This window comes from Peromyscus eremicus, chromosome 22 (genome assembly GCF_949786415.1).
Source record: "Peromyscus eremicus chromosome 22, PerEre_H2_v1, whole genome shotgun sequence".
Classification (NCBI taxonomy): Eukaryota; Metazoa; Chordata; class Mammalia; order Rodentia; family Cricetidae; genus Peromyscus; species Peromyscus eremicus.
In genome coordinates this window covers 23,588,223-23,604,686 of record NC_081437.1, presented here as the reverse complement: position 1 = coordinate 23,604,686, position 16,464 = coordinate 23,588,223, and the positions used below count along the sequence as shown (strand labels likewise).

Below are 16,464 nucleotides of genomic sequence, written 5' to 3'. Positions count from 1 at the left end.
GGTCGTCATTTTTTTTTTTTTAACCAGATGCTGTGATATACACATATATGCCAAGAACACAGCCAGATAAGTGGGAGAGTTCAGGAGTTTGGGGACTCCCAGGAGCCATCGCTCACCGTATCCTCCCTGACCAGACAATGATACCTAACTCCTGAAGTATCTGCCTGGAGGGAATTCTGAGAAGTTTCTATCACAGTAGTAATTTCCAGGGCACCGCTCTCTAGCAACAGGCGAGGCTCTGGCAACACGGCCAGGATGCTCATCCGCTGAAGGGGGTGAGAGAGAAGTGTCCAAGGGCACATGCTGATTTGTGGCTGAGGCAGGACTGAAACTCTAGCCTCCAAGCTTAGCTCAAGACTGACTCCCTGGCACTGGGCTGTCTCTTGAGCTTCAGAGGGGCCTGTGGTTCTGATTATCAGTCCAGGTTGTCAGCTGAGAAATCATTTATTTATTGAACATGGACCACCTCTCAGGCACTGGCTACCGCTTGTCCCATAGTCTACAATTTTTTTTTTTGTTTTTGTTTTTGTTTTTGTTTTTCGAGACAGGGTTTCTCTGTGTAGCTTTGCGCCTCTCCTGGAACTCACTTGGTAGCCCAGGCTGGCCTCGAACTCACAGAGATCCACCTGGCTCTGCCTCCCGAGTGCTGGGATTAAAGGCGTGCGCCACCACCGCCCGGCCCATAGTCTACAATTTAACCCCACCTCACAGATAAGGAAACTGAGATTCAGGATTTGCCTAGCTTCACCAGCCATGGAGCTTATTAACTAAGAGGTAGACTCACTGTTCAGGTTCGAACCCTGGCGCTGATATTTAACAACTATGAGACCTTGGAGGAGTTTACCTCACTTCCCAGTTCTCTTTTGTGTGGAGAGGAGGTTACACCACCTAACCTTGGCTCAGGTAAAAGGCAGACGCTCAGGAAAGCTGTGATTTCACTGTTATTTAGGGGTGACTGTTACCTCTGTGGCTCCCAGTCCCCACGTCTCCCTTTTCTCTGTGAGTTCATCTCCTTTATCACAAGATGGAGTCTGTGTTGCCTCTCCTTTTGTCTAGGTTTGCCTTACGGCTGCCTTTCACAATAGAAGGTGGCAGATGTGACGCTGAGTGGCACCTAGGCCTGGAAGCTCCCGTTCTTCACTGTCTTAGACATCAGTGGCACATAAGAAGTCCAGGCCATCCGGCCGGAAGAGAGAGGCCCTGGAGGATGTGAGGCCCAGAGGAGACAGAAAGGACCCAGATGGATGTAGTGATGCTATCATAGCCGCCCAGCAGGTGGCCAGCCTCAGAATCAGAAGCCACAGTAGAGTGCGGATTCTGTCAGTCCCTGGGTGGTTTGTTACACAGCAGTGGACAACCGTGACATTATCCCATGTTGCCTGGGGTTCTCCCTATCAGGTCTGTATGAAGATCATGTCACACCAGGAGCAGGGCTGGGGTCCATGCCCCTGCCTCGGTCTCCACACTCACTAGTTCTCTTGCTTCTCCTCTCCCCATTGGTTCCCAGAATGTCATGACGATCATTCTCAGGGCGTTCAGAGCAGGAGCAGAGCTGAGGCATGTCAGGGTGTCTGTCTAACTTGCTGGGGCTTCCCTGCACCCTTTACAGGGTCTGGCACACAGTAGATGCTCAGCAAACAATTCTCAAACAATAGAAGGGACTATAGATAGCACAGGTACCCATCAGGTGGAGCAGGAGTGTGTTCTTTGGGGGGAACTATAAGGCTGGCCAGGCTTTTGGCATAGAGCCATAACACAGGAAGTGTTCAGTTAATGGAGCCATTTGTTATAAGTGTTATTGTGGTGCTGTTTGTTCCAGGAGCTGGGCAAGACTTGGCTTCATGATGGCAGACACTTCAGGGCTGCAGAGGCTTCTGGGGACATAGGGCACTTCTCCAGCCTGGGCAGCACTAGCAAAAGTCTCTTCTTGTGGCCACTGAAGCTAAGAGTGGTGGCTTTTATTTCTGGAAGTGCCCAGAAAAAGTGGTTGCCTGGAGACTGGGCCAATAAAATCCAATTCACCATCTAATAACATCCTGCTCCATTCAATCCCAAACCCAGGACCCTGACCCTGTTAGGGTAGCAGCTGAGCCAAACATTGCTACCTCAGATGCCACGAGTCACCACACCCCATTCAGGGGCACAAGTTTGCTGAGCATCTTCTGTGTACCAGATCTGTGAACAGCTGGCTCCACGTAGGATGCAGGGGTGCAGAAATGCAGGGTGTGGGGTGTTTCCCAGTCCTGGGGATTTACCTAGATGGCTCTGAAGACAAACTGACCTGAAACAGTAGCATGCATGAGACTTTACAGGAGCTGGGGGTGGGTGAGTACTAGCGGTGGAGGAAGGAAAGATGATCTCCATCTGGAGGCGTCTTGGGAGCCCCTTGAGTGTCTGGCTGTGACCCAGTTCACCAGCTCCAGGCTTAGGCTAACCTGGCTAGTAGAGGCCAGGGTGCAGTGTTCTGTATCCTGTCAGTCTCAGGGATCTGGGACTCCACAGAGCTCCCTGTTATGTGTAGGAGGATGACCTGGATTATCCCCAGCTTGCCCACTGACTGGATGTGGAATGTCCTATCAGCAGGCTAGCATCCCCAAGGCACAGCCCCCAAGCTGTATGTGTGTGGGAGTTGAAAGTCGAGATTTTCTGTAAATATTTGGGGTATAATAGAAACAGTTCTGGGAGCTGAAAGACCTGGGTTCTAGTTCTACCCTTGTGTTTCTCTGCAAGTCTCGGGGAGTCCCTTCCCCCATAGACCCTCTCCTACAACTGTAAAATATCGAGGCTCAACTAACTGACCTCTAAGGTGCTTTTAAGTAATTTTATCTGTGCCTAATGCTTATCCTAAAGGCCAACCTGAGGGCCTGTGCACACCACTAGCTCTGTTGAGCACCCCAGAGCTGGACACAGGCCTGCCTGCCGTTACAGGTGCCAGACTAGCAGATCCTCCCTGCCCTCAACTTTTTATTTCACGTTTTCAGTGCTGTGTGTTAGACCAATGCTGAAAAGACAGTCACATCCCTGTCCCCTTGGAACATGTAGCCCATGGCTTCCAGATGTGAGCAGAAGTGGGCAGACTGAGCTCAGAAGGCCCACAGTCTAGCTTTGTGTGTACTGAGCACCCGAGGGCAGGGACTAAATCATTTATCTACCTTGCAAGTCACCCTGGGCTCTGGAATCAGACAGACTAGCGTTTAAATCCTGGCATGGCTTCTTGTGACCTGGGACGATGTGGCCTCTCAGCCAGTTACACTGAGCAGACACTCAGGCAAAGCTTTCTCCCCTTAGCATTGTTGAAGCAGTGTGGTTACTTGGGGGTGGGAGGGGCCACATAGTGCCTGTGTTAAAGCCAAACCCGGCTGAGATTGAGAGAGACTCGGTGTGCCCCCCGCCCCCGCCCTGCTCCCCCCACCACTGCCTCCTGCCTTAGTTTCTTCAGAGCTACCAGCTCAATGAGGGATCTCGGGTTCCAGCCCCTAGGAAAAGGGACACCTCGGGCTCTGTTTCCATTGCTGTTGGAGGGAGCATTGTTTTTCTTCCCGGCTACCTCCTGTCCACTCAGGTTGCTCAGTCCAAAGCACTCCATCTACCTGTGTCTGAATCAAGCAGGGGCCCCTCCCCTGCTTGGACTCCTTACCCTAGTAGAAGCATGTTTACCTTTTTGCCTAACAGTGGAGTCACTTCATTTTCTTGGCCTTTTGACCGCATTACAAGGCAGCATGCAAGGAGGACCCCCTTCTTGATTTATGGAAGAGTCCAAGACCCAGAAACACTGTCTCATGAGGGGTTAGAAGCCAAGTCTCCTGACTCCCAGGCTCCCCAAGCTATGGATCTCTCTCTCTCTCTCTCTCTCTCTCTCTCTCTCTCTCTCTCTCTCTCTCTCTCTCTCTCTTTCTCTCTCAGCCAGTTCTGGAAGGCCTTAGGCAGAACATTAGGACAGAGGAGATAGACATTTTGCAAATCCACAAGGGTTTCTTTTCCCAAGCTTGTTCAGGGACCTCTGGTTGGTTCGATCAGGGATAGCCAGAGGAATGTAGGTCTTGTCCACCTGGGGCCGGAATGTATCTCCATGATCTCTTTGGGGGTCCGGAGTTGCCTCTCCTGCCTTGGGGTATACGTACTAGGAGTAGCAAGGCTAATGGGCCACTTATTAGAGGTAGGAGGGGAAGGCTGGCTCACTTGGACAAGCCAGCCAGAGTCTTGAAGCATTAGGATAGCTTTTTATTGCTGCACCCAGAGAAGTCCTCAAATCTTGTGTTGGTGGTGTCCACTTAGAATCCTGGCGTGGCCTCTTCTATTCTGTTACTTTGTAAGGGACATTCTCTGGGCCTGGGTGTCATCATCTATGGGTTAGTATGGGGACTAGATGGGAGGGGATGGCTCAGAGACTATTGTACCACCCATGCCTTCACACCCAGAGCTACAAGTGGGTCTCCATTCTGTGATAACCAGGAACTTTCCAGTCAGCACCCCCACCCCCAAAGGCCAGGGAGCATATGAGCAAGCTTCTCTCCATCTGGTGGTGGCTCTTGGATCCTGTCAGTGTCTGTCATAGCTCCCTGGCTTCTGCCTCTTCCCTGTGGTCACTGGACGCTGTCCCAGAGGCAGCCCCATGTTAGGTTCCTGTATGGAATGTCCTTGTCTCTCCCACTAGCTCAGGCACCCTTCCAACACTCAGAATATGCCCCCTTGTAGATGTCCAGTGGCATCGAGGACATCCTTTACCTGATCCGTGTTGGGCTGCTCTGGAAAGAGGATGGACATGGTGATTAACTTTGAATGTCATGTATTATCTGTGGCTCAGGTGTCCTGGGTGCAGTGCATGGAAAGGGGTGGCATTGTCCTAGGAAGGGGCATCAGGTTGCTCACTGCCTGGGACCTGGGCCGATAGGGCCCCTAGGAGTCTTGGAAGGGGTTAGTTAGATGCTTGCTATGGGCCAGGGAAGGCAGGCCTGCGAGGAAGTGATCCGGAGCCCCTGACTGAAGAGAGGAGGTGGGAAGGGAGCCAGGAGGCTGTGCAGTGGGGCTAGGCTGCAAGCTCACGATAGCTTCGTGTGCCTCAGGGTCTCTGTGTCACAACTGCCCCTCATTTTGCTCATTGTCTCCCAGAGGGACGGCAGATCCATCTCCAGCATGATTTGACAAGTGTGGTAACTTAAGCTAAGCTGGAGTTGAAAGCCGCCCGGCGAGGAGACAGAGAAAACAAGAACAGACCCCTCCCTCCCCACAGTATTGGTGATGAGTCCAGGACATGCCCAGTGAGGAGGCAGAGGACTCGAGGCTCTGGGTCCAAACTCTCAACTATACCATACCTGGGCCAAAGGCATTGGCCCAGGAGGAGGAAAAGTAACTGGTTTGGGTGGCCCCTCGGCCCTGATGCTTCATTTGACCTCAAGTCTGCCATGGAGGTCCTTCTCAGCATAAACGAAGTCAGACATGAGAGACAGACACGAGGAAAAAGGACATGCTGTTCTGTTCTGGTGTGTGTGTGTGTGTGTGTGTGTGTGTGTGTGTGTGTGTGTCTGAGCTTTTGGTTTAGGCCAAGATGGTGATCAGACTGTTGGTTCTCCTCCAAAGTCAACTCTGGAGAACTACCGTAGCAGGAGGGAGAGACGGATTCCAAGCAGACAGACAAAAGGACACAGACACCTGAATATATCTTGGGCTGTTTAAGCTGGTGGTTGTCGGAGGAGGCTGCCAATGTGGGGTCAGAGGGGAGGGGAGGAGCCGGGCAAGAATGAGACCTAAGGCTGAGGAAAAGTTTGCCATGGCCATCTGTATCTCTGAGAAAACTGTGACGGAGCCTTGCTGAGGTGGGCAGTAAGGTGAGTAGGCGTTGACAGAGAGACCAGCAGCTTATGTGATGTCAGAGTGACTGCCAATGGCGTTTCTCCTCAGAAGTTCCAGGAGGAAGCCCAGACTCCAAGGAGGGGTCCGCACATTTCTGTGCCCACTTCTTTCAGCCCAAAGTACCTCTCTCTCAACCAGCCCCAAACCAGTGTGGCCCATATAGGGACCTTGCCCAGAGGGAAGCAAAAGCACTTGGGTAGTACATCTCCTGTGAAAAAAAGACAGTTCACTGACTCTGTTACTGTTATAGCAGAGTTAGCACAGGCATGGACCATCTAGAAATGTATTAGCAATCTGGAGGGAAGACAAGGAACCATAACAAAGAACAGACAGCGTTTCCTCAGGGGACAGCGAAAAGGGATCAATTCAAACAAGGGAAAAGCCCAGGATGTGGCAGCTGATGCTTCAGGTTGCAGAAGAGAGAACAATATTTTTAATAAGGAATTGGGGAAGAGGACAGAAGTGTTTTTTAAAATAGTAAACAAAGGTGGAAAAGGCGTAGATTTGTAAAGGCTCAAAAAACCCTGCAAAATGGGAGCCACTAAGGAAAATCTACAACCAGACCCATCATAATAAAACTGAAGAATGACCAGGACACAGGGCTGGTGAGAGGGCTCAGTGGATAACGGGGCTTGAAGTCGAGACTGGTGACTGGTGGTCTTTAAACCCACAGTAGAAGGGAGGAGCTGGAGTCATTCCTGGATCTCCACATACGTTTCTTGGTGTGTTGGTGTGTGATGCCCCTACCAACTAACTAACTAAATGTAATAAACAAAGAATATCCAGTACAGGCTGGAGTGTAGCTTAGTGATAGAGCACTTGCTTAATGTGTGCAGGGCTCTAGGTTCAATTCCCAGGACACACACACACACACACACACACACACACACACACACACACATCATATGTATTATATCAAATATATATTGTATCAAATATATATATGATGTATATATCTCAAAGACAAAAGAACACAGCATATATATGAGATATGAGATTCATAGGGTTTTTTGGGTTGTTTTTTGTTTTTTGTTTTTTGCAAGAGAGAAGATTGCTTTCAGAGCTCTAATCTGTGGCTGCCAGACTTTTTAACTGTAGCATAGAGTTATACCTTTTCAACTGTGAAAAAAAAAAACCTTAAACTTACATGTTTCTATCTAGTGGAATTCTCAAATTTGAATAAGTAAGAAAGATATTCTCTGATTTATAGAGCTTGGGAAGGCAGACTATAAAAAGACCAAATGACTCCTTTGGATAGACTACTCAAATAGGAGGACAGAATCCAAGGGGTCCTTCAAGAGATCTGAGAAGTAAAAATGATCAGAGATTTTTATTTTGTTATTTTAAAATTTTATGTATGTGGGTATTTTGCCTGCCTGTATGTCTGTACACCACATGCATACAATGCCCACAGAGGCTGAAAGAGGGTGTCAGATCCCCTGGAATTGGAGTTACTGACACTTGTGAGCTGCCATGTGGGTGCTGGGAATTGAACCCAGGTCCTCTGGAAGAGCAGCCAGTGCTCTTAACAACTGAGCCATCTCTCCAGCTCAATCAGGGAATTTTATAAAGACTAACTGTCTTTATAAAAGAAAAAGAGGGCCCAGGAAAACAAAAGCCACAGAGACTTCACATCCTCAAAGATAGAACCCAGAATCCAACCTAACTCCCAAAGCGGAGGTTGGGACCCTACATGGGTGTCACACAGTCGAATGTGGGAGTGGCCAACAATTTGGCAACAGTAAAGGTTTCTAAGCGTGCTGTGACCAAAAGTCACTTTGAAACCAGACATGTAACTAACGTGAGGCAAATCTGGTAGCGCTCATCTATCTGTGCTGCATCCCACAGCTTCACTGCAGCCTTGGCTCTGAACACACCACACAAACTTTGTGCTGCACCTCATCACACCACACAACACGTATGAACACTGAAACATTGTGTTTCAGGTTGAGATTCTTGTACATTACGAATTGCAGGGTTTTGTTTTGTTTTTAACTGTAGATATGAAGTTTTCTGCTCTTAGAGAAACTTTTCTTTTTTTTTTTTTTTTTCTTTTTTCCGAGACAAGGTTTCTCTGTGTAGTTTTGGTGCCTGTCCTGGATCTCGCTCTGTAGACCAGGCTGGCCTCGAACTCACAGAGATCCGCCTGCCTCTGCCTCCCAAGTGCTGGGATTAAAAGCGTGCACCACTACCACCCGGCCTTCCAGAAACAATGTTTTAATTACGGAAGCAAAGACTTTTAGTATTTTCCTCATGCCATTTTTTGGGACATATCAAATTAGCATATTTTTGGATGGTGCTGTGTTAGATCAACAAACACATCCATCTCATTAGCATGTCAGCTTGCTTTAATAAGTAATACAATTATATGGAGAACAAAGACATTTTAAAATAAAGTTCTTCATGATTAATTATCGGTGAATGTTTAATTGTACAACTATCCTGTTTTAGGTAAATATATGCATGAGGTTGCATAAAAAATTTCCTGGGTGGAAGGAGTCTAGAATGGACTGTTGTGGAGTATTAGTTGAAGCTGTGTTACTTTTGTTTATGCTGTGGAATATTTGTTTAATGATGCAAAGATGTGTTGCATTCTTTTATGTTGCATTTGTTTAACTTTGTAAAGCTGTGTTACTTTGCCTGTCCAAAACACCTGATTGGTCTAATAAAGAGCTGAATGGCTAATAGTAGGGCAAGAGAAAGGATAGGAGGGGCTGGCAGGCAGAGAGAATAGATAGGAGAGAAGAAGAGCGGGGAGTGAGAAGAGGAGAAGGAGAGGAGGAAGCCGGGGGCCAGCCACCAAGCCACCCAGCCACCCAGCCATACAGCCACCCAGGCACACAGCCAGCCAGCCACACAGCCACCTAGCCACCCAGCCATCCAGTCACACAGCCACCCAGTCACACAGCCAGCCACAGAGTAAAAGGGAAAGAAAGAGACATAGAATACAGAAAGGTAAAAAAGCCCAGAGGCAAGTGGTAGACAGGATAATTTAAGTTAGCAAAGCTGGCTAGAAACAAGCCCACACTAAGGCCGGGCATTCATAAGTAAGAATAAGTCTCTATGTATTTATTTCGGGAGCTGGGTGGTGGGCCCCCAAAGAATAAACAACAACAACAACAACAACACAACTCCAGTAGACAAAGTTAAAGAATGGCTGATATAGACAGTATTAACATGAGAGGTGGAATGAGGTGGAGAAACCAAAGAGGCCTGAGAAACTATTAAAGTACTTACACTAATGATAAGCTACTCTAATTGATTTCTATAAGTTATCAGTAGGGACTTTGATTTTATAAGGGTAACTGTATAGAAGATTATGACCTTTCACTTAAACCTTCTCAAGTCATGATAAGCTGAAAAGGAGCAAACAAAAGGGATGGGAAATAGAAAACCAGATGCTGGTGGATATAAACCTGACAGTCATGGCCATGGCAATAAGTGGAAACGGGTAACATCATTGATTTATAAACAGAAACATTGGGACTGGATAAATCAGCGGTTAAAAGCACTTGCTGCTCTTGCAGAGAACCCAGGTTCTAGTCCCAGCACCCATATGGAGGCTCACAACACCTGTAACTACACTTCCAGGGGACCGGATGCCCTCTTCTGGTCTCAGTGGGCACTTGTACACATGTGACAAGCACACATATATCCAGGCAAACATTTATACACATATAAAAAATCTTTAAAAAACGAGAAACACTCAGATGGGTGAAAAGTGAGATCTAAAAGTTTTATCCTAAGAAGATCCATCTAAACTTAAAAACATGGACAGACTGAAAATAAAGAAATTGAAAACAGAGTCTAGAAAAATAACCTGAGATTTGCAGTATGTGTGAGTGTGTGGTGTGTGTGTGAAAAGGAGGTCCATATTGGCTTCAAACTTGTAATCCTCCTGCCTCAGCCTCTCAAATACTAGATTACAGTCATGTCTCACAGATACCTAGGTAGCAACCTTAGGATTCCAATAAGATAGACATCAATGCAAAAAACATCATGGGGGACAAGAAGAGAAACCTTATGTTAGCAAATGAGAAAAAGGACAAGCAGAAGAAGCCCTTGTACAGCAACTAATAGCACGGCTTCAAAACACAGTAAGCCACAGCTAGCAGAACAGCAGGAAGAAATCAGCAAATCAACGGTTGGACCTTGAACCCAGTTCACAGAGAGTTGATAGACTGGGAAGCAATATCATCCCTCTTCTCCTCCCCGCCCACCGTCTCTTTCATTCTAGACAGGATCCTATCTGGCTGAGGCTGGCCTTGAACTCGATATGTAGTTGAGGACAACCTGAACTTCTTGATCCTCCTGATCTACCTCTTTGGTGCCAACATGTCCGGTTTACATAGTGCTGGGGACCAACCCCAGGGCTTTGTGTATACTAGGCAAGCACTCTACCAATTGAGTTACATCCCCAGCAGGTATTTTAAACATCTAAAACCAACAGAGATTGACACCCAGAGTATACTAAGAAGATCAGTAAGAAAAAACAAAACAAAACAAAACCAGACATTGTAACTAGCAAAAAGGCAAGGAATATGATAATTTGCAAAAGAGGGAGGATCTAAAAGGCTAAAGACATTGTCAAGAGACGTTCAGATCCATTAGTAATCAGGGATCTACAGAGTAAGTAAGAGATCCCTGTTGGACTGTTGAAAATCAGGGGCCTAGGAAACCCCACTATAGACGGGGATGTGGACATAGGAAGCTCTGTGTTGTGTAGGCTGTGGCTGCACTGGGTCCCTTTCAGTGTATGAAAGCACCATGAGTCACAGATTCCTGATTCCAGTGCTCAGCTTGGGGAGACACTCACACAGATGCAGGAGAGGCATGGAGACTGTTTTCTGTATCTCTGATGCCATGAGCCAGGGACCCTCCCTGGTAGAGAAGGCAGGTGACCAACTCATCCTGGCTTGCCCAGGACCTCCCCATTTTAGTCCTGAAAGTCTGTTTCTCTGGAATCTTCTCCATCCCAGGCTGACTGAGATGGTTGGTCACCCTGCCTTGGCTGTGTCCCAAGCAGTGCTTTGTAACACAGATGGAACTTAGGAACAGTATATAATGAAAAAATAGAAAAGGAAATATTTAACACATTGTCATTTAAGTAAACAAACATATGCTTACAGCAGTCCAAATCTCGCAAGAAGGTGTAAGACACCAAAAGGTATTCGCTGCCTACGTTAGAATGGATAAAATTTTTAGATCTCATTTTTCACCCATCTGAGTGTTTCTGGTTTTTAAAATATTTTTTATATGTGTATAAATGTTTGCCTGAATATATGTATGCTTGTCACATGTGTACAAGTGCCCACGGAGACCAGAAGAGGGCATCAGGTGTTGCAAGTCTGAGAAAAAGAATGGGATCCAGGGAGAAAACACACATGTATACCAAAACACACATACATACCAAAAGACCTAAGTGTGGCCTTACAGGGGCTAATAAGATGATATACCACAAACTGAAGTGAATAGTTTAGACATTCAATGATCCTGAGTCCATAGTTCAAAAGAAAAATAAACTTTTGGGGGAAGCACTGTGTGTATGTCTTTCGAGATTCCCACCCAGGATGCTTTGAGAACTTAGGGAGGAGAAGTAAGTGCCCTGATACTCTTAGAGAGGTGATTCCTGTATGAGATGGGCGTCCTTGAAGCCCTGTGGCCTGGTTACTCCAAGGATACCCTGAGACACTGAGGAAAGACCCTAATGGCAACCTCACTGACCCGCGGAGAGGCTTGCACAGAGTTGAGAACTCTGGTGGATATTTTCTCTACAGGGAGCCAGGGGCCCAGATCTGGCAGAGCTCTGAGGTTGCACCTGGTTGCTCAGCTGTTGCTGTGTGGAGGTCTCCACACCCCCCCACCCCCCCAACCCCCCACCTCCCCACCTCCCAGGAAGTCACTCAGATGAGGCATGCTGCAAACAAGCCACCCAGGGTTTAGGGCCACCACATACTCCAAGGGCAGAGAGGAGTGCTTGCTGGAAAGGCCTGGGGACAGGGACCCAGATATCCTACCTCATCGAAGTCAGCCACATCCTCACAGTTCTCCAGGACCCGGGAGTAGAAAGACTGCCCTGTGGATGGAGGAGAACTTAAAGTCAGACTTGTCTAGACAGCAGGCTGGGGACACACCTCTCTTGAGAGTGTCAGAACAGCATCTGACCCCATGACTATGCAACTCTCTCCAGAATGAAGGGAGCCCCCACACATAGCCTCTTATCAGACCTTCTTGCAGCAAATGTCATTAAGTCAATTTTATAAATGGGACACTAAAACCTAGGAAGTCCCAGGCTAGTCGAAGTAGAAGAGTGGACCCCAGGGGCTCTTTGGTTGTCTTACCACATACCTGGGGGCCCCCTTGGTCTTCTGCACTCCCCAGTCCTGCTGCCTCAGCAGAGGCCTGGTTGATGGGGGTAGTGAACCTCTGCATACTAGTGGGGCTTTGTGGAGTCTAGCCCCCTCCTGTGACCACACCCACAACCACCTCAGGATCTCCTACCTGCACAAAACCTGGGCCAAGATTTAGGGCCCGACTTCCCCAAGAGATGACTGAGGACTGCTTTGGGAGAATTTGCTTAAATGCCCTGTGGAGTCCCAGGTAACTGATCATCCAGCTTCTTAGGTGACCTGCTCCTCTGGTGTCCTCATTTGGGTCCTCAAAGCTGCCCAGCCAGAGCAGGCAGGCTACTATTCCTAGGCAGACTGGCATAATTATGTAAAAGTCCGCAGTTAGCCAAGAGGACTCTGAGCATATGTGAGCCCCTTTTTCTAAGCAGCACCCCCTCACCCTTAATTGGGGTGGTCTATGTACTGCTCACCTTATTCTCTGAGGAAGTCCTAATAAAATTTCTTTTCTTTTCTTTTTTCTTTCTTTTTTTTTTTTTTTTAAATCTGAGACCTGGTCTCGCTGCTTAGTTCTGACGGGCCTGAAACTCAATACGCAGACCTCCAGCCTGGCCTTGAACTCACAGAGATCCACCTGCCCCTGCCTCCCGATTAAAGTCACGTGCCACCACACCTGGCCTAATGAAGTTTCTCTCAGATGGTTTTACTTTGCATGCCAGTGATTTCTATTGGCACGTTGAGCTCGCTCTTCCCACCAACAGCTGGTAGCACTGAAGACCTCGGGTACTGAGAGTGGCCAGTAGCCGGGGCTGGTAACTCTGAGGATGACTAGCGGTTGGAGAACCACAGGGCAGTGGAGACACAGGGCAGTGGAGAGCAATGGGGAGCTTCTTGGAGTTGCGAGCTCTGACTCCTGAAGAGTCCCAAAGAGTGTGTGTGTGTGTGTGTGTGTGTGTGTGTGTGTGTGTGTGTTGCGGGGCCAGATATGGTGTGTGTGGGGGGATATGGGGCGGGGGGTAGAAACTGACACTGAGAGCTGGGAACTGCTGGTGTTGAAGGCACAGAGCTGCTGACACCAGGGAAGCCATCACTTTGCCTGCTCGTGATTTCTGTCTGAATTGAGCAAAAGAACCTTCAACCAACTAGTAACACAACCAGCCAGTTCATTTTTTTTTTTTTTTTTGTTTATTTTCAAGGCAGAGTTTCTCTGTATAGCCCTGGAACTTTCTGTGTAGATAGACCAGGCTGGCCTCAAACTCATAGAGATCCACCTGCCTCTGCCTCCCAAGTGCTGAGATTAAAGGCGTGCGCTACCGCCTCCACCACCTCCCGGCAACCGGCCGGCTCTTAGGTGGTGGTTCTCCCGACCCATGGCCAATGGTCTTTTCTCTATCATCTCTCTTCCCACTTCTGTGTCCCCCTCTTAAAGAAAAGACAGGTTCAGCTGGCTTCTTCCCTGTGCCCTGCGCCTGGCCCCTCCCTTCCTGCTGGCACAGGCCGTAGAGGGCTTGGATGAACATGCATGTCTCAGACCACCCTCCACACCCGACCCTGAGATCTACACACCTCACTTGGGGATTGTTGGGTGGAAAGGGTGAAATCACCTTTTCAGACCTCTCCAGTCTGGGCCAAGCTGCTGGAAGAATCAAATTAGAGAGTGGGGGCAGGCTAACGGGGGTGGGTGAAGGCACCTACTAGTCCAAACCACTTTGAGAAACATTCACTCTTGATGTACGGGGCCATGGGGATTCTAGATGAGAAGATGAACAATTTCTACAGGATCCCACCCTCAGGGGACCAGAAAAACGGAAGCCACAGGGTTGGAACAGACTTCAGTCAGTGTTATATAAAACATGCCCGAGATACAAGTGTGCGTGAGATATAGAAATGATACAGAGAAGGGAGAGCGTATACTGTTGGAGAATGGGATGCAATTCCATGAGAAGGGTTGTCATTTCTACCGGGAAGAAACCAAGTAGACGAAGTTAAAAATTATTTACAATTAACTTACTATGCTCTGTCAATTCCATACTAAAAAGAAAAAGGTTGCATTATGATAGGAGCCTCTTTCTTCAGCCAAAACAACTCCCCAGTTGTATACACATATTTCTACATCCACATGGAAAATCTGCAATCACTAAGTGGTCGTCTCCGCAGAGCAAAGAGTACATACTGCAAGCATGTACATGCTTAACATTTTTACTATACATTATGTATATTATATATGATTTTTAAATTTTAAAAATTGTCTAGTCTTTTTATTTGCTCATTTTGTCTGTTTCTTGGAGACAGTCTTTGATATGTAGCCCAGGCTAGCCTTTAACTCTCAAGATTTGACTTAGTCTTCCAAGTACTGGGATGCTAGGCTTGTGCCATCTCATTTGGTTTCATACGTGTGGTGTGTGTGTGTATGTGTGTGTGTGTGTGTGTGTGTGTGTGGTCCTAGAGCTCAAACAAGGGCCTTATATATACTAGACACTGTCTCTGATGTGTATCCCTCACTACGTATATATATGATTTTTTTCTTACAGTTCATACTTTTGTAATCAAGGGGGAAATAAGTCTAAATCCTTACCAACTTAAACCAGGGGTCTATCTCTTGGAAGACTTTTCCCAATTTGAACTCAATCCTTTCTGGGGTTAGTGTGGGTTGTCACTGGTGGCCATGGCTGGGTGGCCAGGTGATTTGGTATTAGGCAAACATGCTCTTCTCCCAGGAGACCTGAAGACCCTGCTTGGCTAGCACTGGGCCAAGGGAGGATGGAATGAGCCCCGCTGGTCCTCCCCATGTCATGGATGATGCAGGTGAGCATAGAGGCCTGGCCAGGCCTGTTCCCTTTAGGAACTGACTCGGATTTGCTGGGTCTCGGTGGCCTCATCTGTTGTTTTTGACACAGTCTCACACTGTAGCCCAGGCTGGCTTTGAACTCTCAGCTGTCTGCCCAGGCTGGCTTTGAACTCTCAGCTGTCCTCCAGGTGCGAGCCACCCTGCCTGGCCAGCTCAGCCATTCAATTCCGTTCGATGTTGGGTTCTCAGAAACAAGTAAGTGGGTGTGCAACTGTGTGTGTATGTGTGTGTGGCAGGTACACATAGAAATGGTTGCCTGGTTGCATCTGAGATAATGACGACGATGCATGCTATAAAGCAGAGGAGTCATCTACACAGAAAATGGATGGGAAATAGATGAGACGGGAAAGAGTCTTTAGCACTAGCCAGGGACAAAACAAAAGGAGAAAAATGGGAAAGAAAAAGCTCCACCATGCATTTGAAGGCAGCCAGCAGAGGCGGAGGACGCGTGAGCGATGACACCCGAGCTTTGTGCCTCTGTTAATTTTTCCCTCAGGCCGCACACACAATATAACTCGAGAATCAGGTGAGCACTGGTGTGCATTGGGCTTCCCCAAGGACCCACAGCTCTGAATAATCAAAGGCCTTTTCATCGTATAAGGTCTTAATGAGCCTTGGCCTCGGCTAGGCTCAGGGGTCTCCAGGAATGAAAAGCTGGAGAACTCAGCTGTGGGGGCAGGTGGGGTCCTGGAAGGTGGTGTTGGGTTTGAATTGCATAAAGCACTCCTCTGCTGTTTCCCACAGCCCTGGGGAGGGGATGTAAACTACAGTGAAATTAGTCACCGTAGACTGTGCACAGCTCAGCTCTACCTGGAGATGAACTAAAAACCTCAATGTCTTGGGCACTGGAGAGGAAGCTGGGAAGAACAGTCCAAATAGGGGAGCTGAACACTCTCTCCTTCTGTATACAAGTAACATATTCATACAAATATAAATATTTGCTTAAACAAATCATGCAGAAACAGTGGAAAGAGCAACGTATTAAGAAAACAAAACGCGCTGGCACACTTTGGAAGAGCCACATTTGGGGAGGATTAATGAGCAGTCCTGTCTTCTCTGGGGAGAGCCAGAGGCCCTTTACCATTCCAGCTTATCACTGAGGACTGGGAAGCTCATCCTGCTGAAGTTCATTTCCACTTACCATCCACTTCATCCACCACCCGTCTTAGATAGTGACATTTCAGCTTCCTTTTAAATGGCCTCGGACAAAACCATTAAAAGTCGTAATACCCAATCCCCTTTCTCACCACGGGGATGATGGAGAATAAAGCTGGAAAGAAAATCACCTCTTCCTTGCGTGGAGAGGGGTCAGGTGAGACTGAGGTTAGATGGAAAATTGAACAGCACCCTCCCCTCTGAGGGCTGAGCCGTTCGGTTTGAAATGAACCCCTCCCCAGCCAGTCAGTGCAGAGCTGAGCT

The 16,464-nt window shown here is 47.8% G+C and overlaps 1 protein-coding gene across 5 annotated transcripts in view; it reads right to left on the bottom strand.

Annotated features, from left to right (window-relative positions):
- Otof (otoferlin) overlaps positions 1-16,464 on the bottom strand; it is a 99,896-nt gene that overhangs the window by 68,002 nt on the left and 15,430 nt on the right. For all 5 annotated transcript variants that reach the window (XM_059248365.1, XM_059248364.1, XM_059248367.1 and 2 more), the window contains exon 2: positions 11,868-11,926. In XM_059248365.1, coding sequence (XP_059104348.1) covers positions 11,868-11,926 — 59 coding nt within the window. The remainder of the gene's footprint in view (positions 1-11,867; positions 11,927-16,464) is intronic.